At 41.0% G+C, this 22,390-nt stretch overlaps 2 protein-coding genes across 6 annotated transcripts in view; one reads left to right on the top strand and one right to left on the bottom strand.

Annotated features, from left to right (window-relative positions):
* The window catches only part of LOC131909138 (membrane-spanning 4-domains subfamily A member 4A-like), a 158,903-nt gene that overhangs the window by 10,893 nt on the left and 125,620 nt on the right, over window positions 1–22,390 (top strand). The window contains exon 3 of the mRNA XM_059260460.1: window positions 12,049–12,215. The gene's annotated coding sequence lies outside the window, so the exon portion shown is untranslated. The remainder of the gene's footprint in view (window positions 1–12,048; window positions 12,216–22,390) is intronic.
* Window positions 9,106–22,390, bottom strand: part of Ms4a1 (membrane spanning 4-domains A1) — a 30,979-nt gene continuing 17,694 nt past the window's right edge. For 4 of the 5 annotated variants that reach the window (XM_059260417.1, XM_059260420.1, XM_059260444.1 and 1 more), the window contains 6 exons: window positions 17,057–17,230; window positions 16,503–16,622; window positions 15,059–15,118; window positions 13,181–13,417; window positions 11,999–12,100; window positions 9,106–10,731 (listed from right to left, as the gene is read on the bottom strand). In XM_059260417.1, coding sequence (XP_059116400.1) covers window positions 10,513–10,731; window positions 11,999–12,100; window positions 13,181–13,417; window positions 15,059–15,118; window positions 16,503–16,622; window positions 17,057–17,230 — 912 coding nt within the window. In that variant the 3' untranslated portion in view covers window positions 9,106–10,512. Of the gene's footprint in view, window positions 10,732–11,998; window positions 12,101–13,180; window positions 13,418–15,058; window positions 15,119–16,502; window positions 16,623–17,056; window positions 17,231–20,343; window positions 20,761–22,390 lie in introns of those variants that run through there. The other variant, XM_059260437.1, reaches the window with a different exon arrangement.

Here is a 22,390-nt window from a genome sequence, read left to right as displayed (position 1 = left end):
GAGTTGAAATGGATGTGGGGAACAAAGGCAGTGGGGGACCCTAGGGGAAGAATGACAGACTTGTCATGGGGGACAGTAGAGAGGTAAGGAGAACAGCCTGCTTCGAGGAGAGTACCAATGAGACCTGCCTGTTTGCTTCAGGTCACAGGGCTTTATGAAGAATCAGATAGGAGGATCACATAAATATGCTTCGAAATACCTGTTCTTCTCAAAATGCTTGATCCAAGAGAATTAAAACCCAATGTGCTTAGAATTGATCTCTGAATTAATTTATTGATTATTTTAATTGGTAAATGAAAAATTGCATATGCTCATGGTGTACACTACAGTGTTTTTATATGTGCTTATCTTGTGGATTGATTAAGTCACGTTCATTAACACACCTGTTCACCCACATACCTCTCCCTTGTGGGGAAGTTAGTGTTGCTGAAGGAAATGGTAATGAGGTGATTTTCCTGGGTTCTTGAAGAACGGCATTTGATATAGTTATTTAAAGATGATTGGCTGAGTAGGTGCTCAGGAGGCTGTATTTAGTTAGTAATAAATGGCTTTGTTCTTAAGAAGCTTTCTTCCTAATGAGGGAGGCTGACCCAAGTATGATGTTTTGAATAAGAATGGCTCCCATAGGCTTATGTATTTGAATGCCTAGTCGCCAGGGAGTGGCACTGCTTGAAAGGATTAGGAGGGATGTCCTTGTTGGAGAAAGTGTGTCACTGGGGGCAGGCTTTAAGGTTTCAAAAGCCTCTGACAGGCCAGCCCCTACCCCTATTCTGTGATCAGAATGTAGCTCTCAGCTACTGCTCCAGTGCAGTGTGTGTGCCCATGCTCCCTGCCGTGATGATAATGGACTAATCCTCTGAAACTGTAAGCCAGCCCCCAGTTAAATGTTTTCCTTTATAAGAGTTGCATTGTTAACAACAGTTTCTTTTTGTAGGTACAGTCTATATTTAAAAAAAAAATCAAAATAAGCAAAGCAAAAGAACTTAGTGGACTATCCTAGTTAGTTGCCTATTGCTGTGTTAAACACCATGACCAAAAGCACCTCAGGTAGGGAAGGGTTTATTTCATCTTATAGGTTATAGTTCATTGTGAAGGGAGTCAGGGCAGGGACTCAAGGCAGGAACCTGGAGATAGAAACTAAAGCAAGCCGAGGCCGTGAAAGAGTGGTGCTTATTGGCTTGTTCTCTATGGCATGCTCAGTCTGCTTTCTATATAACCCAGGGCCACCTGCCTGGGAGTGGCACTACCCGCTGTGTTCTAGGTCCTCCCACATTAATCATTAATTAAGAAAATGTTCTACAGACTTGCCTACAGGAAATCTGATCAAGGCATTTTTCTCAATTGATGTTCCTCTTCCCAGAAAACTCAAGCTTGTGTCAAATTGACAAAAAACTAACCAGGACAATGAATGATGGCATCTATATTGTGTTGGATAGCAGACTATTTTAGAATGAAATATTATTGAAGCAAGTGTGGGAAACTTAGAGTCAAACCAAGTCACCTCTTAGGGACTTTTTCTGTTATGACCTTTGATTTTAATCAAAGTGAATATCTGACTCTAAATTATTATTATTATCATCATCAACCATCATCATCAACCATCATCATCATCATTATTTAAATATCTCTTCTAGCACCTTGTCTTAAGAGTTAGTCATATACTTAAATATTTCATTGAATCTTTTATGTCAGGTTTGGTAAGACATGTTATTATTTTGCTAATCCCTACGAAAGAACAACTCTGCTATTCACCTATAATACTGTAAAATTTCAAACATGCACAGTGAGAGAAAAAGTAAGGAATTAACTCAAAACATCTAGGAAAAAGATGTTCAAATGACTGTCTTGTAGTTCTACGTGGGTGAAAGGTCTATAAATATATCCTAAAATGAGCTTTACTTACTATTTTTGACAAGCACCTGAATCAGATTTATTTAAAAGAAAAAACTGTGTTGTCTGATTTAAGAAGTTTTAGTAATGTTTTCTAACATATTGCAACACACACACTTTTCCTGTCATATGCTAAGATTCATCACAGCTGTTTCCTGTAACATGCAAAAGCCAATGTTTAACCAGTTTCATTTCCTATAAAGACGAAAGCAAGAGCTGTGGGTAGCTAGCTGTGGGTGGCCCCTTACTGGGGGAGCTAATGAAGAATCGTGTCTGAGCTGTTACACAGCAAGAGCTTTTGGACATTTTAGAGTCATACACTTCTCAGCTGGTCCAGGGAGCTGTGTCCTTGTCCTTGAGGTTGCAGCCCGCAAATTTGACTGTATGGGCCATAGTGATTATCCCTGTCAAAGCTAAGGATCAAAAATGTGGTGCATACCACACACTACTGTCAACACGTCATTAGGATATCAGTTAACTGGAAGTGACACGATTGGTCTTCAGTGCCAGGGATGCATTACATCCTTTGCCTTACATTGTTGGTGAAACACAGACTAACACATCAGAATTCTGTAAATCCAATGGAGACAGAATCTGCCTGTGCTGTTCACAGCTTTTTTCTGTCCTCAGAATACTACCACATGATAGCAGGCAATACATTTTGTTCATTTTGCTAAAAGATGTGGCCTTGTACCTATCTATTCTGAACAATTTCTTGCCCTGATTTTTATGCAAAGCACTGCTATCTCCTTTACAGCAAAGACATCTCATAAGCAGAGTCAGCTCTCAGTGTGAATTCTTCATAGCTTGATTACTTTCCAGTGAACTGTATTCTGTCCTCCATATGATTCCCCTAACCTGGACCCAGTGGCTTTTGCTCAGCTGTCTTTCTTGAGAGTGTCTCCACAGCAGTGTTCTACTTCTCTTCCTTGCCCCTTGAGGCCTTTTCTCCTTAGCTTCCTGTGCTGGTTTGAATAGAATGGCTACCATAGGCTCATATATTTGGATACTTGTTCGCCAGTTAGTGGAACTATTTGGGAAGGATTAGGAGACATGGCCTTATTGGAGGACATGGGTCACTGGAAGCAGGCTTTGTTTCAGAAGACCCAAGCCATTTCCAATGTGCTCTCAGCCTCTGCCTGCAGATGAGATGTGAGCTCTCAGCTGCTGTTCCAGCCACCTGAGGCTATACATCCACTCCACCATCCTAAACTCTCCCTGGAGTCACAAGCCCAATTAAACTCATTCTTTTATAAGTAGCTTTGTCATGAATGTTTTATCATAGCAGCAGAAAAGTAACTAAGATGTAGGGGACCAGCCCCCACACTTATTTACCCCAGGAACTCTTGAGGATTGAGGGATAAGAGACTTAGTTAGAAATAGAAAGGATTCCAAAAAGCCAGCTCATGCATTAGGAACCTAGTGCCTATGGTGGAACACTTTGAGTAGCCTTGGTGCAGGAAGGAGGCGCTTGGACCTGCCTCAACTGAATGTACCAGGCTCTGCTGGTTCCTCATGGGAGACCTTGCCTTGGAGGAGGTGGGAATGGGGGAGTGGGTTGGGGGGAAGGCTGGTGGTGAGAGGAGGGAGGACAGAGGAATCTGTGGTTGGTATGTAAAATGAATAGAAAATCTAGTTAAATAAAATTAATAAAAAACAATCACTCAAAAAAAAAAAAAAAAAAAAAAAAAGAGGAGAGGGAAAACACAGGATAGACTTGGGTGGGCCTGGATCCTTATCCACCGGCCCAGAACTTTATTTCAAAGGTCTATTTATAACAATGCCAAGGGGTGGCGCAAAAGACCTCCCCCTTGCTAGTTACCCTTATAAACACCGGGTACCCAGGCCTGTGATCCAATCAATCTCCCATGCAGTCCTGCTGGGTACAGCCACTAGGAAACCCAGTGGGCTCCAACACTAAGACACTTCCAAAACAGGCCTGTAAAGCCCTTGCTTTACTTTCTTGGGTGTCCTCAATCTCACTTTCATGAGTTGCCTTTTCTCTGACAGGTAAATGCAAGTATTCCTAATGAAGTGTCACTGTCCTCTGGGGACTTTGGTCCACCTCATGATTTTCAGTCTATCAATTTTAAGTGACTAATTCATGTACTTTCATTTTCCTTTTATGGACAATCTTTCCTCTTTTTCTCTTTCCATATATTTTCACCTATTTGCTAAGATTCAATTCAAATATTTCATGTTTCATAAAGTGTTTTTATTTTTTTATTATAGACACCTGAGTTCCCTCTTATGCTATATTATTTAGCAATTATTTGATGCTAAGCTATAGGGCTTATATTATGATATTTTTTAAAAATACTTTTTATCAATGTAAGGCTCAAATATCATACAATTCACCCTTTTAGGTTTTTTTTTTAATTAATTCACAGAGTTGAGGAAACATCAATTAGCATCCACTCATGATTTTTATCTACATCCAGTCTCAGGAAACCGTTCTGGGCATGTCATGTAAATGGAATCAAACAGCATATAACTGGTTTCTTGCTCCTTAACATTTTGTCTTTTAAGTTTCTGAAGAGTGCATTCTCTTAGCAGATGAGTAATTTTTCATGTGGATATGCCATAATTTTCCTGTTCATTCATTAGTTGATAGATGTTTGAGTTGTTTCCAATTTTTAGTTATTTTGTCTGTGGATAATTGTACTCAAGTTTGTGTGTTCATGTTTCTATCGCCCTTGGGCATCTATCTGCCTGGTGGTGAACTTCCTGGGTCATATGGAACTTTACATTTAACATTTTTAATAATTGGAAAATAATTTTCAAAGAGATTACATTAATTTGTTTTTAACGAGTATTTTTTGAGCGTTTTGATTCCTCCAGCTCCTCACCAGCACTTGCTGCTTTCTTGCTGCTGGTAGTCAACCTAACGACTGTGAAGCTCTGTCATTGAGAATTTTTGTTCGCATTTTTATAGTGTATAGTGAACAGTTTATTTGCTTACTAATTATTTGTACAATTTGTTTGGAGAAATATATGCTCAAATCATTTACTAATTTTAAAAAATTAGGCTATTTGCCCTTTTATTATTTAATTTAAGCTTTCTCTGTGAATTCTGGAGATAGCACCTTTATCAGATTTAGGATTGTAAGTGTTTTCCCCTTATGTGGGTTGTATTTACACTTCTTTTTTCATTTTGTTTTTTCAAGACAGGGTTTCTCTGCATAGCTTTGGAGCCTGGCCTGGAACTCACTCTGTAGCCCAGTCTGGCCTTGAACGCACAGAGATCCGCCTGCCTCTGCCTCCTGAGTGCTGGGATTAAAGTCATGAGCTACCACCACCCAGCTTGTATTTACACTTTTAAAAATTGTGTCCTTTAGGTCATAAAATTTTTAGGGCCTAGAGGGATAGCTCAACTGCAAAGAGTGCTTACCTGCTCTTGCAGAGGACCTGGCTTTGGTTCCTAGCGGCACATGGTAGCTCAAAGCCACTTGTATCTCTAGTTCCAGGGGATCTGACACCCCTCCCTCTGGCTTCTGCAGACTCCAGCACACATGTGGTACAAATAAACTCACAAGGCTTACATAAGCACACATAAATAAAATAATTTTAAAAATATTTAAAAATCATAAAATTTTAAAATTTTGATGGCATTCAGTTTTTTGTTGGTTGCTTATTATTTTGGTATCATATGTAAAAAACCAGTGTCTAATTCAAGGTCACAAAATTTAAATCTGTATTTTTCTTCTAGATGTTTTTTAATGGCTGCTCTTACATTTATGCTTCAGATCCATTTTGAGTTAGTTTTTAATACTGTGTGATTTAAACTTTCAGTTTATTTATTTATATTTTTTTTGTGTGTCATTATCACACATCCCATGAGCATTTGTTGAAATGATTATTCCTTTCTCATTGAGTTTTCTTGGAGTCCAACTCATTATCTTTGAACACATTTTTTTATTAAGAAATTTTCTACTTTCCCTACATACCACCCATAGATCCCACCTCCTCCTTTCTCCCACACACCAGCCCTCCATCCCAAGCCACTCCCCATACCCACATCCTCCGAATCAAGGTCTCCCATGGGGAGTCAGCAGAGCCCTGCACACCAAGCCCAGGCAGATCCAAGCCCCTCCCTGCTGCACCAAAGCTGTGCAAGGTGCCAGACTGCAGGCATCAGGCTCCCAAAAGCCTGCCCATGCACCAGGAATGGATCTCAATCCCCCTGCCTGGGTGTCCCTTAAACAGTTCGAGCTAAACAACTGTCTCCCGTATCTAGAGGGCCTAGTCCAGTCCTGTGGGGGCTCCACAGCCACTAGTCCACAGTTCATGGGTCTCCACCAGTGAACACATTTTTATCTTCAACCTTTTGAAATTAAGGCCTTTGTCTTATTTTTAATTATACCTTCCTTAGCAGTATGTCTTATCATATGTTATGGTTTAGATCTTAAATACCCTCTAAATGTCTACTGCTAAGCCTTGACGTGCCCTTGAAGGGCCACAGGGACCCAGGCCTTTTCAGTCCTCTTTTTGCTTCCCAGCTGTCACAAGGTTGTAGCTGGAGAGTTCTCTCCAGGTCCCGCTAGGCCCCGGCAGTCCGACAGCCCACTTATAAAATAAACACATGGACGATTATATTATTTGAACTCTTTGGCCTAATGGCTCAGGCTTCTAGCTATCTAGTTCTTACATCTTAAATTAATCCATTTCTATAAATCTATACCTTGCCACGTGGCTTGTGGCTTACTGGCGTCTTCACATGCTGCTTGTCATGGCGACAGCTGGCAGTGTCTCCCTCCACCTTCCTGTTCTCTCAATTCTCCTCTCTGTTAGTCCCACCTATACTTCCTGCCTGGCCACTGGCCAATCAGTATTTTATTTATTGACCAATCAGAGCAACATACAGACCATCCCACAGCACTTCCCCTTTTCTTTCTTTCTTTTTTTAAAAAGGAAGGTTTTAACTTTTACACATCTCCAAAGCCAGCTTGGTATATTTGGGAATTTGGGTGTAGCTTCTCTTACTACTTCCTGCTGGAGGGGGGCACTGTATCTCATGGGGACACAAAGAATATTTTAGGATCATGGAGTAGTCCGTGAGGGTGTATTGTCTGAGCCAGTTGCCTTGAAACGGTTCTGGATGTTGGATCATCTAGGCCATGGTGTCATCGGAGACCTTTCAGGGGGTCTTGGCTGGTCAAACCTGATGTATCTTAATCTGGAACAAATCCATAGCCTCTGGCTTTCTGTGGAAACAAAAGCAGAGCCTCCTTTCTAAAGCAACATATCCTTACATCCAAATTTTGAAGTCAAGGTACCTTTAAAATATACATTTTGGCATAACTCAACAGCTTTTACAATCAAATGTTTTTCTTCAGTTACGAATATCAAAGACAACATAATCCAGATTCTCTGTGTGGTAGCCATCTTTACGTGGCTTATTTTTTATATTACCTTGAGCCTATTGCTTTAAACTGCAGCATTCTAAGACTGAAATGGCACTGTGGCTGCTAGATTCATCCACTTCAGCTTCCCAACATGGCAGTGGTACATTTTCTGCCAGCTCTGGGAGCCATCAACTCTCAGAAATAGTGGGTCTATGCTTCTATCAAAGCAGCATGTAGCCCAGAAACCTCTTTTTTTTTTGTTTTGTACTATCAAAGGCTAAATCCACAACGCAGCTTAATGTGCCACTTGCAGAGGCCTCATTCCTGCCATACTGCAGGTTGAGCACGCATGCCAGGAACCAGCCATAGTAGCTCAAACATGCAGGCTGCCACTAACTTGAGAGAGACAACTAGGAACTGTTTTTAGCTCCGTTTTAGAATCTTTTTTTCTCAGGTTTTAGGTGGAAACTCTTGCCAACACGTTTGGCACCATTTGTAGCTGGAGAGTTCTCTCCGGGTCCCGCTAGGCCCCAGCAGTCCAACAGCCCACTTATAAAATAAACACATAGACAATTATATTACTTAAACTGTTTGGCCTAATGGCTCAGGCTTCTAGCTATCTAGTTCTTACATCTTAATTAATCTATTTCTATAAATCTATACCTTGCCACGTGGCTCGTGGCTTACCGGCGTCTTTACATGCTACTTGTCATGGCGGCAGCTGGCAGTGTCTCCCTCCACTTTCCTGTTCTCTCAATTCTCCTCTCTGTTATTCCTGCCTATACTTCCTGCTTGGCCACTGGCCAATCAGTGTTTTATTTATTGACCAATCAGAACAACATACAGACCATCCCACAGCACAGGGTGAGCAGGTTTGTGACACCACATGCCTCCTTCCTTGATATTCCGCCTCATTGTTAGTTCCTAAACAGTGGAGCCAAGCAACCTCTCCACTGACGGGTGTTTAGTCAGTGGGTGTAACTGGCTTTTTTTGTTTGTTTATTTTTTTACATCCCAATCAAAGGTTCCCCTTCTTTTCTCCCCTCCCTCGCCAATGTCCTATCCACTCCTCTACCACTGTTTCAGATACAGGCAGGGCTCCCATTGATATCAGCCAGCCATGGTATATCAGCAACTGATTTTTTTTAAAAGATTATGTTCTTTATGGTTACTAAATTGTTTTTTACAAAAATAAAAATTGAGAGGAAAATTAACTTAAAGTTAGAGAAATATGTCCTGCTTTCATAAGCATGTCTGCCATTGAGGACTGTTATCAGATTCTACATTGACAGAAGATTCTTAAGGGGAGATCAGCAAGAATTTTTATTCTTTTTAAATAGGTATTAAAGTTATCCCATTAAGAGAAATGAGAATTTTGTAAAAGTATTTGAGAACCTAGTAATGGATAAAGTAAATTCCTTAAGGAAATGATGAGTTTCAGAGAGGGAAATATTTAGAAATTAAATACTACTTTTTAAAGATTTTTCAGCTTGTTACTCACCCTCTCACCTCCCCACATTACTCTAGCCACTGCCATGATATTCTTTAATTTAGGCAGGGGCACCTTCCATATGTTGGATGTGGAGAATCATGCTGTTGCTTGCAAGAATGAGCAGTAATTAGTAATGACCTACTGGATGAATAATTTCCTTGGGAGCATGTGTGAGGTATGTAGGAATAGCCCAATATGCCTGATGTGTCTCTATCCAAACACAGGTTGGTATTATATAAATATGAACTGAGGCTACAGGAGCATCCTGTTGTTTGATGTTATGAAGAATAAGGAAATACCCAAGGTGGAGTAAACCATTGCAGTCATGAACACACAGTTTTATTCATCTAGAGCTTGTTTTGAAGACTTCATGAGGGGAAAAGTTCTACTTCCATTTTATTTGTAATTACAGGAAATACCTCCCACCAGTAACTTCTAATAAAATAGAAAAATTCCAGGGTGTGTAACTTAAGTTGTCCGTATACTCATCATGCCTCAAAGCAGACTGATTATGGTATCTGGCTAATAGATTATGGCGAGATCTTCTTAGGCTAACAGTGTTCCTAGGTTAGGTACTAGCCTCCCTGCACATGAATGGGAGTGGAAAAGTAGGGTGGCCTGAGATTTGGCATCTTAACTATATTGTTTCTAAGCTTGATCTTGCTGAGACCATTTATAGTGCTTAGTATCTGCATCTTATAGCTTACTAGCTAATTGCTCATTAATGTCTTGACAAGTTTTCTAAATGATGTAAGTTTTTAGGTGTTTTTATTTACATGGTATCAAATCCAGTTCTGACTCTTCTGTGACTCAACACATTGCTCATAGACTACGATCTTGGTACAGCTTATGCAGACATTGGGTATATATAATTTGGTCATTTCAAACATCACAAGGATTTGAAGAGCAAAGTCTGAGTCAAGTCCCCACAACTATTAGGTATGATGGATATAGGATACTTTGGCTTACTTCCTAGTTTCAATTTAATTGAAAATAGTGACATGGATTCTTTCATGGTCATGAAAGATCAAATGAAACCATTTCATAAACTACTCTGCCCTCTGGAAAGCATCCTGTAAGCACAGGTGTTGCTTATGATTTGAGATTTGGGTACCCATTGTGTCCCATCATCCTTTCTTCTTTTGACTAAAGAGTACAAGGAGGTAAACAATGTGACCAGAAGCCCAGAAACAGGAGTTGGGCAAAGTTAAGACAAAGAGACTTGCTTATGTGTAAGCTCTGCTGTTTGTACATAGATAGGGTTAGTTATTGCCTTTCACAGCTTTACAAATGGGATACAGAAGCTGGAGGAAAATGCTACAGGCTCTGTTACCCTGAAAAAATAGCTGTCTCATTCCCTTTCATTATTATTTCTATTTTCCTTAAAATAATAGTGCAAAAAGGACTCCACAAAGAGTGTAGGTAGGGAAGGAGTCTGAGAGTTCAGAGACGGATGAAACAGTCATGTGTCTTTCCCTTCAGCTGCGGTTGCTGATGGAAGAAATGGGGAAAAACACTAATACTACTAAAATGCCCACCCAAGAAAAAGGTGAATGAGAATTGGATTCTGCAGCATTTCTGCCTATGTAAGATTCCCAAGCAAAGGACAACACAATCTGCTATAATTGCTACATTCTCTAAATGTGAAGGAGAGCTAGATGTGGCTTCTCTATGCAAAGACAAGCTGTGGAAACATGGAGAATAGATGTGGAAGACCGCAAGAAATGAGGGTAGCTGTGTGTCTTAGAAGCTCTCTAAATAATAATGCTTATAAAAGAAAAGAATTTAAGGAGAGATCTCATTTTCCACTGGCAAGGATTCCTGTTCCTGGGGAGGTTCCGGAAAGTTTATTTCTGTTTCTTCTTCTTCTTCTTCTTGCACTGGAATAATTTCAATTTCTTCTTCATTCTTTGGTTGGGAAGATACTCCACTTAGCTCAATGATTTCTTCTTTCATTTTAATTGTCTGTTCTTTTTTTTCTCCAGCTGACAGCAGAACCACATTCTAGAATATAAACAAATGCCTCTTGACCTTTACCTTTGACACGCCTCCCAACAATGTACATCTATTCAAATGCCAACTTATTCTCATGTTCTTTATTTAATTAACCAAATACTATAGATACCAGGATTGGCTACTTGGATGTGCAAATTCTCATCAAATCACCTACTTATTAATCTCGAGTATGAGTTAATTGTTCAGGACTTCAGGCATTTGCCATTTTTGCCTGGAATAATCATACCACATGGAAATATAACACACCAAAAATAGAGGAGTTGGATTCTAGAATTGATTTGCCTTTAGTGATCATAACCTTGGGAAGACGCTCTCATTCTACTCTGTCCCCATCTGTATAGTCAAGGAATCAGTAATGGCTTCTAAGCTATAGCTAAATCTTACAGTCTGTAGTTTTGGTGGAGTTTATAAGAGAACTGCTATTGGAGCATTAATATTTCCTAGCTTTGGAGACTCTTTGAAATCCTATTGTTTTGGAAGTGGAATGAAGTGAAGAGAGTGGGAGGAGAGGGGAACACTGAAAAGTCCAAGAGCCAGTGACTTTATCTGCCTCCAGCCTTCAACATCCTGTGTTGCATTAAGATGGGAGGGGGCATGTAATCAAGATATGTGTGAGTAAGAATGGCCTCATAGGCTCAAAAATTTGAATACTTGTTCTGCAGTTGGTAGAACTGTGGGGATGATTAGGAAATGTGGCCTTGTGGGAGGAGATGTGTCACTGGGGTTCGGCTTTGAGTTTTCAAAAGCCAGAGTCATACCAGTTAGCTCTGTCTGCCTCATGCTTATAGATCAAATGTAAGCCCTCAGTTACTGCTCCAGAGCCGTACCTGCCTGCCAGCTGTCATGCTCCTCCCCATGATGGTCATGGACTCTAACTAATATTCAGGAACTGTAAGCCCCCAAATAAATGATTTCTTTTATAAGTTGCCTTGCCATGCTGTCTTATCACTGCCATAGAACAGTAACTAAGACAGGGCAAGAGTGGGAGTCTGAAGTCAAGTAGAAGGAGAAGCTGATTGACAGGCACACTTGTACACATGTGGAACTGTAGCTTCTGTCTAACCATAGACTCATTTACACTTCAAAACATTTGCTGTCACTACTGGTATTTTCTGTTTTCTAAAATACAGCAGAACCAGTTTATTCCAATGAAGCCCCTAGTTTCAACGTTTTGTCAGATTACATTCTATGTAAATTATTCTTTGTAGATATTAATTTTCTAGAAGGATGTTATGGACAAGTAGCTAAAACTTACAGATTTGGGTCTGGAGCACATTCTTTTCCACTCATTTTCCACAATGCCAGCTGTCACAAGTTTCTGGAAGAAGGCAAAGATCAGCATCACTGACAAAATGCCCTGGAAACCAACAGAACGGAGGCAAAGATGAGGTGATGGCAGATGGATGTGTTTAGCGCACAATGATGACCAATGACTGAAACTCAATGAGCAAAAAATCAGCTCAGTTCTTTAGGTGAGTAGACTGAACAGCTGGGGTGAGGTGGTGGGGATGGCTGCTATAAAAGGCAGCATTTTTACAACCCAAATGCTGAACATAGCATCAGGCGCAAGAAAGTAAGGTAGGAATAGTAAACTGAAGGATCAATTCTTTGTAAGAAAGAGTCCCACATTAAATTCTGTCAGTTTGGTCTGGTACTCGCCCAGCATACTTGACACCCTGGGTTCTAGTCCCACTGTGTAAACTAGGTATGGTAGTATATGCCTGTAATCCCAGCACTAGGGAAGGTAGAGACAAGATGATCAGAAGTTCAAGGTTGTTTTTGACTACACAGCAAAGTGAAGGCCAGCCTGGATTCTGAAATTGTATCAGCTTTAGAGGATGTGACATCACACCAAGGAAACTCCACAACACTTGGGAGATGTATTGCCTTTCCCCTTTAAATTCTGTATTTAAAATTCTATGAGGGAAAACATGTTAATAATAGTGTAGGAATTTCTTCCATTTTTATTAATAATAATTATTAATGTCATCAATGATATTAACAATGATGAATGATGAACACATAAAGCTTGGTGTGGTGGCACATACCAGTAATCCCAGATTCAGGAGGTAGAGACAGGATTGTTGTGAATTTGAAGCTAGTCTGGGCTAAATAGTCAGTAGCAGACCAGCCAGGGCTACACAGCAAGACCATTTCTCAGAAGAAATAATAAAGTCACAGGTAGAATCTTCCATACCAATGATTCTAAGCGCCTTGCTTATGTTAACTAATTTGTTTCTCAAATCAATCCAAGGAGATACACAGTTTTACTCTCCTTGTTTTAGAGGTGAGGAAATAGAAGCAGTATATGAGAGGGTTCCTGCCCAAAGCCACATACAGAAAAAATAGCAGACACAGACTACCTGGACCCAGAGTTGATATTCGTAATAAAACATAGCACCTTTCTTCTCTGGAGGAGCACCGCTTTCATACTTACCAAAAACACAGACTGCATGCTGTAGCAGTACCGTGTAGATGGAGAGTTTTTCTCCGAGGAATTAGATGGTTCACAGTTGTAGATATCAACATACAGGTTGGGAGTTTTACTAAGATCCAGACGCTCCATTTTTAAAAAATGAGAAACTGTAATGTTCAGTATGTCCATAATTGAAAGAATTATTCCAGAAATGGCAGCAAAGAGGCTCAGGGAGCTCATTATCACTTTGGCTTTGACCTGAAACAGAGGCAGCCTTGTTAATTAGATTTGATTTCTATTCAGAAAACATAAAGTAGGATGTGGGATTCCACTTGCCATCTCCCTGACTCAAAGATGCCACACTTGAATTCTAGTTCAGTTCTCGCTATGGGTGTTAGCCTCGCTGTCACTGTGAAGTACAACTTTTAGCCTACTTCTCCTTCCTTCTCCAGTCTTCTCATCTTGTACAATCACCATCCTCCCAATTTATGAAACCAAAATTCCAGTGACTCCTTACCCACATGTTGTATCCCTGAACTTTTTCCTTGGCACCATCCTCCCAGACATACAGTAAGGACTTAATGAGCATCCAGATTATCATCTCTTTGCATAATAAGGCAGTGGGCAGAGGGATAAGAAGCATTTTATATCACAACTAAAGATCGTTGCTGTAGATATAGATAGAACCCTCTAGGTTTGTACCATCCATTAAAAAATGCATCAGCCATAATAATGCTACCACTCCCTGCTGACAAGGTCACTCCCAGTCAGCTGTCTTCCCCCAGTACCATTAGGGCAGATATCTCTTGATACACAGGTTAGAGGATATGGCTGTGACTGCTCTGTCCTGCATGGGTGATAAAAGCTTGGCATATCATATGACAAGTACCACAATGGTATGGCATTATTGATGATTGTTTCATGAAACACATGTTTTATTCCTGGCTACATGGCTTATTAATGGCAATTTGGTAGTTTTGGTTGTATTTGATATTTGTAAACCATTTGTCTCTTCCCCTAAATTGAAATTTTCAGACCACTTAGAGAGAGGAATTGTCTCATTCCACTCAGATCCTTACCAACTCAAAGTGACTTAGGTTAGTAAGTGAAAATATTGTTAGAGGATTTTCTGGAAAGAAATTTGGTAGCGAGATCTAGTCACCCATCCTTCAGGAATTCTGTATGTTACCTTTTTAAAAGAGGCTATAAATGAATCTTTAAAGATAAGATCACACTGTAGGCCTTACAGCTTCCACTCTATCACACTATCACACACAATGCTCTATTCATCTTTATCTTGATTTTTTTTGAGACAGGGTTTCTATCTGTAATTTTGGTGCCTGTCCTGGATCTCGCTCTGTAGACCAGGCTGTCCTTGAACTCACAGAGATCCACCTAGCTCTGCCTCCTGAGTGCTGGGATTAAAGGTGTGTGCCACCACCGGTTGGGCTTATCTTGATTTCTTATGCCAGGACTACAACTTCTGTTCATAGGGTGAAAAATCAGGAGCACCCTGTACTAACTCACTCAGGGTTCTGACTTAGCTAGAACATAACTCAAGCATATGATCAGAAAAATTTCCTAAATAGTGTGTGGGGAAAATGACATTCTTTCAGAATACATCAGTTCTATCATCTCCATAGGGAACTTAGCATTGAAAGACTGTAAGTGCCATCTTCTGGGCTCTGCCTTTGATTCCCTTGCTATGGACAGACTAAAGGCAGATGCCATTTTTCAGTTTTTCATGAAGAACATCATATCACAACCAGGATGATACAGGATCTTTGCTCAGAGAGAGTCAGTGATTGCTGAACTCTTTAAGGGTCCCTAGGACTTGTTTTCAACTGAGAAAGTCATTATTGTGTCTGATGTGTGGGAAAAAGACATATGATTACTTGCCAAACTCTTCCTGGAGGTTTGCTCTGCTGATGCTGCCAGGAGTGATCCCGAAATAATATACTGCAAAGAGAGGGGTGAGTGGGAGGGGAGGGAGGGGGAGGAAAAGGGGGCAGAAGGGAGGAGGCAGAGAAGGGTCACTACTTTCCACTGATGATTGGTTGGGAAAGAACCACTTACATTTTTAGTGTCTTTCATTAAACTATGCATCAAATTTTTCCCTTTAAATTATTTCTAGGTAGCTATATTTCTTTGTTATTAAGGTTCATATACTCAGTCTGTACTGTTCAACCTCTGGATACCATTAGGAATAGAATAAGAAAAGAGAGACAGAATTCACACTTCTGTGTCAGTGAGAATCCTCTGGGCCCATACCATCAAATAGAAAAATAAGAAATCACCCTCGATAACATGACTTACTCCTTCTCTACACAGGCTGCAGTTAGACTAAGTCACTAGTTTTAAAAACACCATTAAGACTGGGGTCTCGGAGACATAGATAGGAGAGAATGTCAGTGTGAATTAAAACACTTACTCTCATTCTCTTTCTTTTTGAAAATAAAAAAATTAAATTTATTTGTCTTATGTGTGGGTGTTGGGAATTGAACCCAGGCCCTCTGGAAGAGCAGCCAGTGTTCCTAACTGCAGAGCCATCTCTCCAGCCCATCTCTCTAATTGTAATTAGTGAAAATGTTCTTTTGGGGTCATAGTGATTTAATAGCTCTGATGCCACTGAGAGATAGTGTACAAGGCAGTATTTATCTTGAATATAATACACTTCACCAAAATGTTGGTTGCTATAGGAAGTAATAGTGATTATTTCTCAACTTCCTTTTTTAAGGGTCAAGCTATAAAGTACAGAAAAGTCTCACAACCAATCCACCTAAGTTCTGAGAGCCTCAATTCTGCACTTAGAGTCATGAAAAGTGTCCTGGCAAAATAAGCACTACCTAGCTCCATGTCACACACAGAATTATAAGTTTGGGAAACATGTACATTAAGTAGCCCCAAAGAGTGTTGCTGCATTCATAAGTACAGAGGGATTATTTGGGATGGGAATAATTTCATCAGATGCCATAGTAACTAACAAAATTGCAGGGAGATGGAGGACTTAGGATGTCCCATTTTTCTTTTCCTTCCTAAACACCAAGTATCTGGTGTCTCACACCCTGCTGGAGTTAGCTGTGGAGAGACCCTGCTTTGTACAGTCTTGCTTCTCTGAGCACAGCTGGCAGAGCTCCTTTCTGTGAATCCACACGAAGCATGATCACGATCAGCCACAGGAGTCACGTGGTGTAGTCTATCCTTCTTCCCACTTAGCTATGTCAACCCAATAGCCTTCTTCCTGCCCAGATTACTTTCATCAACACGGAAACAATCTAGATATTTTTTTGGATTTTTTTCCCCTCCAACATCTCACAAACAGTTGCTGTTTATTCTAACTTACCATAAGGCCTCCCCAGAGAGGGTACCATACACTCACAGAGATGGGTGCGAAGACCCCTGTGGGGATCAGCAGCAGCCCCCCAAGGGAAATATGGAAGAGGCCATTCATGATCTGGACAGCCTGGGGAAAGAAGAAAAGCACTGGTGGTGAACTGAACCCATCCCTGGTGAAGGTCAAAGGCCAGGTGGGAAGCCTGAGACCCGATTGAGGACCACGCAAAGATACTAAATGGAGTGGTAGCACAGCCAAGGACTTTGCCTTCTTCTCATCCAGATCTATCTCTTCCAAGGAACAGATGTGTCTGGAATTTGAACAATGGACCCGAATGGAAGATTCTTAACCTCCAAGCCAAGAGATGATATAAGATCACCCTACAGTGATCCAGGTGCTAACTCTTTTGTACTCTCTGGCCCAGCCCACTGTGTGAGACATAAAGAACACATCCACTCAGATCTGCCAGTGCAAGGTAGACTGAATCCCATGTATAGCTGGAAGCATCAGCATCTGTAGGCCAGAGCATCTCCAGGGTGCAGAAGAGAGGAGAACAGCCTTACCCCCAAAGCTTTTGATTCCCTCATGAAGAAGCTTTGTGTTGGGCCCACCAGTGAAGATGTCCTCCTGAGGTTTACTTTTTGAGAAGGCTGCATGGCAAGAGGGCCTTTGGTAGACTCTATCGGGAAAGTTCCACTCACTGAGTTTCTAGGTGTTGTCATTCTGTTCTCAAGCTCCTGAAAATAAAACAGTAAGGTGAGTTAATGACAAAATCTTTGGCAATCTTACCTTCTGTCACCATCTAATAATTCTCTTAGTGTTCCCTTGATGGTGCCACTGAGGTATGCCATCTTCCTAGTAGCTTCCAATGTGAGGCAAGGTCTACCACTGTGTTCTAGGAAAGTATCTGGAGGGGCTATCTCAGGCAAGAACACATGGGCCCAGGAATCTGAGCTGGAATTCGTGCTAATCATGTCTGGACACACATTAACATTTAAGAAAACACTAGGCAGTCAGTTCCCCTACCAATGAGCTATAACCTAGAACACACCATGAATTTATGTCCCCATAGATTTTTGTCTGTGCTGGGGCTTGGCCTTATGAACGTTAGGAAAATATCACTGAGCTTCATCCCTGATCTATGCGTTTGGCTAGCTGGCCCCTCCTTGGATACTCTTCTTACAATTTAATACTGCAAAGCATACTTTTTATTGGCTTGTTCATCTATTTGTCTCTGAACAGTGTGTTGGCCCAGAGGTGTCATGCCTGACTATGGTAAGGACTGTCCTTAAAGTCAGGAGGGGATGATTCTACGCCTCTCTCTCCCTCTGACTCTGACTTTGAACAGGTCACATCAAGAATGCTCTCTGTTCTCACATGTAAGACCACAGCCTCTGAGTCTGTCTGTCTGGTTTAAACAGTAATTCTAATTACTCTGAGGTGCTGGACAAGTTCTCTGGGCCTCAGGTTCTTCAACTCTAGACTGGAAGCTTGTAAGAGATAAGAAATAGATGGTGATGGTGATGGTTCATGTTTGGGTGGCTTTTTTTTTTTAACCCGGGCATAGCTTAAATATCAGTTATCCCCAGAGGCCTTCTCTAAACCCTCAACTTATCACACATGTTCTTACATATCCTCTCTGACTCAACACATCCTGTTCCATTCACCTCATTTCAGTTATTACTGTGGTAAATTACTTGTTTTTTGCAGTCCTCTCTCTATAGAAACAAATGATGTCATTGCCTCTTGACCAGGATCTAAAAGAATGCTCACATGTTATAGCTTCTTAATAAACTTTGAAGGAATGCTAGATTTATGCAAAGCACTCTCATCTGAGTAAATATTAGCTGCTTTGTTGCAATTCTTGTTATATACTTCTGAGCTGTAGTTTCCATTTTATCTGTGAGGTGAGAATAGTGCCCTTCTCATAGGATTGTCTTAAGAAATGAGTGGACATATGTGCCTAGAGGAAGAGGGTAGCAAGTGTCTTCTGTCAGTGCTCATGAGTTGTTTCTGAAGTGATGATGAACCACATTCTTTCCAGTTCTGACAGGTTAAGGCCATTAAGCTTTCTTCACGTGCCATTTGTTGGGGGGTATTCACTGATTGGTCATGTCAAAACCACAGATATGAATTCCCTTGATATTTTCCTGTGCCCTGGATATTATTCTCTAGGGCCGCACCTCTGGTCTCATCTTTATTGATGGTAAGCTGTGTAACAGGCCTTGGGAATTAAGACTGTCTACTCGGGCTGCTGAGTCTTACACTAAAGTCAAGGAGAGCTGGGCAGCTGAATCTCTTAGACTTCTGCTGATTTTATAATTACAAGGAAATTCCATCGGAGACATCTCTTCTGAGCTCAGTAGAGGAGATAAGGGGTGAATCATTGCCTGTGCTTTACAGAGTGTGTATGGGGGGAGGGGCAAGGACAGACAAGTTAGGCAACTCATTTGAAGTTATATAATTACTAATGATCTGAAATGAAGCCTCCAACCTGTCAACTGCAGTGTCCATGACTCACTGCTTTGACTTCTGTGGGAAACAGTTCACTTTCTCTTCCTTTCCCTTCAAAATATGCACACTCTTCATTACTTAAAGCAATACAGAGCATGAGCTGTCTGCAGCGTGGGCTTTAGGGAAGAGTTTCTCACTTGATTGCCTTCTTGTTCTAAATTACCAGATGTCACTTGGCCCAGGGCAATCTGCTTCATGCCACAAACCATCCCACGAGACCACCAAACAAAATAAAAATTACTTACAAAACCCACCAAGGAATTCTCAAATGAATTCTGGTCTAGAACTAGAAAAATCTCAGAAACCAGTTTGCTCTTGTCACAAATAAGGATCCTGCTCCTGGACATGGGGCATGCTTTTGCAAAGTCCTTATACTTAGTAAGGAAGCCAAACTTGAAGACACTGACACCGATGCTCATTCTGTGGACTCCCAGGCTAGACTGTAGTTGTTTAATTGGGCATGTACTATGTCCCCAGGGATATTAGCTGTGCTATTTTCAGTTTTTTTCATACCTCTCTCTTTCAGTAGGCACTGTATTTCCTCTTGGTGGATGTATAGAAGACCCCATAAGTTAATTTTCCCAAGATCCTTTGGTAACTATGGAATGAGCTAGAATTCACTTAACTCCATTCTAGGGGACTAATTTTAGTGATGGTGACTTAAAGTGCAAGATCATTAATTATTCAAAGTGATGGAAATGATTGGACTACCATCATTATAATTCTTCTGTAGTTACCAGCTGCTCATTAAGTCTTGGGTCTGTGTTGTTGCTGAGATAAACCTTTGATTTAGGCAAAGTCTCATGGAGCTATCTGTATGGGCTATTGGCAGTAATAATATGGAAAGAAGAACATTCTGTCTTTCTGTTAGAATAGTATCTTTCTAATAACTGTATTCCTACAAAGTGTTAAATAAATATTACTGCAAAATAGTATTTTATAAACAAAATATGACTTTGGCATGCCATTTTATGCTAATGATCTCCTTCCCCTCCTTCCCTTTCTCTCACACACATGAGGACACTGTAGATTGACTGTGCAATAAAATTACATTCAATGGAAACTTGTGAAGCTAGAGCTAGTCCACATACTCCCACAAATGTAGATTTCTCCAACTTTGCCTTATCATTAAAACATTATATGAAATGGCTTCAGTAGACCCCAGCTCACAGCAAAGATTGTCTGGTAGATTAGCAGGGTTACTGACCACATTGGCCAAAATGTAACAATACAGGGCTTTATTTTCACAAATATGAAAATAAATACTGATACTGAAATCCCAACTTAATTTGCTCACGCACCATCCCATTTTACCATCACTGCAACTTCCACACACCTTTGTGACTTCTAGAGCATCACCATTTCCTTGTCCATTCCCCTGAAGATGTCACAGCTTCTTCTGTGGTTTTGGTTTGAATAATGACTTTCAGGTCCAGTAACTCCATCATCTTTGAGATGCTCAAAGCCCCCCAACCTCAACTTCCTCCTTTGCCACTAAAAATAGCCTTGCACTTATTCTTCCTTCCCCCTGCCCTGTGTTTATGGCTGTAGGTGAATCTTCTTCATTCTTTCCTCCTCAGCCCTTTCAGTCCATTTCCTTTCACCAGATGCTTGCTCTCTCCAGAAACCTCTTCTTCCTGGGACCTACTCTCACACTTTGTGTGGCATTATGCACGTTCGTGATCTCTGTAAAATTAGGATAACATAAGATGTGCTGTGATTGATAAAATAACACTCAAGAAATAGTTATTATTCCTGAGCCTTATTTGAACAAAAATGTACTACCTTGTCCCTAAACTCCCATTTAAAAAATTCTGGTAAAGTCCCCAATTACTTCCCCATTTCCCCTTTCTTCACTTCAACTTATTCAAATTTTGCCTTCTACCCTTCCCCAGCTTCCTCCTCACTCACACAATTCTTCAACTAGTTTCTGTCACTCAACTGAAACTTCTCTGTACAAAGGTTGTGCTGCAGTCTGTGGCCTTTTCTGGGCACAGTGCCTTGGGTCACTTTATTTTGCCAATTGCTCAGACTTAAAAGGTCTAAACCAGGGGGCTTGTGAGATGGCTTAGGTCATGCATCACAAGTGTGAGGTCCTGAGTATGGATTTCAGCATCCACACAAAATACCAGCTGTGGTAGCATGCACTTGTAACTCCAGTATTGGGCAAGTGTAGACAGTCAGATCCCTGGAGCTTGCTGGCCAGCCAGTCTAGCCAAAATTTTAAGTTTCAGATTGGGTGAGAGACTCTGCCTTGTGACTGAAGAAGGCGTCTAATGTTAACCTCCATCTTCCACATGTGTGTGCATGGATGTGCACTGACACATACAGGCTTGGAGGCAGATTTTACTCCTGCTTCTTCAGCTCCCTCACATATTCAGGCAATAGCAAAAGCATGCCATTTCTGCATCTGCAATACCTCATACACATGGACCTTTTCCCTACATCTAGTATCACCTATAGATTTATTCCGATTTCCTTTCCTGGTATAGCATAAGAAAAAAAATCTTGTGATAAGGCCAGCTATATGGCTTATTGCCAAGGCTGATGACCCAGGTTCCATCCCCAGGACTCACATGGTAGGAGGGGAGAACTGACTCCTGCATGTTGTCCTCTGACTTCCACACATGTGTGCGTGCACACACACACACACAAATTAATGTTAGAAATGCTAGAAATATTGTGGTTACTGTTTTCGTTCGATAATTTTTCTAATACACCCTTCACAAAGCAACTGAGACACATCCTCTAAATCACTGCTAAGTTGTGCTCTTCCTGGGCCTCAGCTCTCCCCAACCTATCTCACTTTCTTTTTTTTTTTTTGTTTTTCGAGACAGGGTTTCTCTGGGTAGCTTTGCGCCTTTTCCTGGAACTCACTTGGTAGCCCAGGCTGGCCTCGAACTCACAGAGATCCGCCTGGCTCTGCCTCCCGAGTGCTGGGATTAAAGGCGTGCGCCACCAACGCCCGGCATTTTTTTTTTTTTTTTTTTTTTTTTGGTTTTTCGAGACAGGGTTTCTCTGTGTAGCTTTGTGCCTTTCCTGGAACTCGCTTTGGAGACCAGGCTGGCCTCGAACTCACAGAGATTCGCCTGGCTCTGCCTCCCGAGTGCTGGGATTAAAGGCGTGCGCCACCACCGCCGGGCTTCACTTTCTTTAATTCACTTTCTTTGCTTTCTTGAGACATCCTTCTGACTCCTCATTATAGTCCAGCTCCGATGACTTTCAGAACCCATGTCCTCAGTAGTCATAATTGGACATGTCTCCTGCCTTCTTTGTTGAATCTGCAAAAACTTTTCCCCCACCACCCATTCTGTCAACCTCCACAAAAGGATGTTCATGAAGCCATTCCTTGCCTAATGGTAAGAACTTCTTCCAAGTCCACA

The sequence above is a fragment of the Peromyscus eremicus genome, chromosome 1 (genome assembly GCF_949786415.1).
Source record: "Peromyscus eremicus chromosome 1, PerEre_H2_v1, whole genome shotgun sequence".
Classification (NCBI taxonomy): domain Eukaryota; kingdom Metazoa; phylum Chordata; class Mammalia; order Rodentia; family Cricetidae; genus Peromyscus; species Peromyscus eremicus.
Note: the sequence above shows the minus strand (reverse complement) of the source record. Positions and strands in the feature narration are given on the sequence as shown.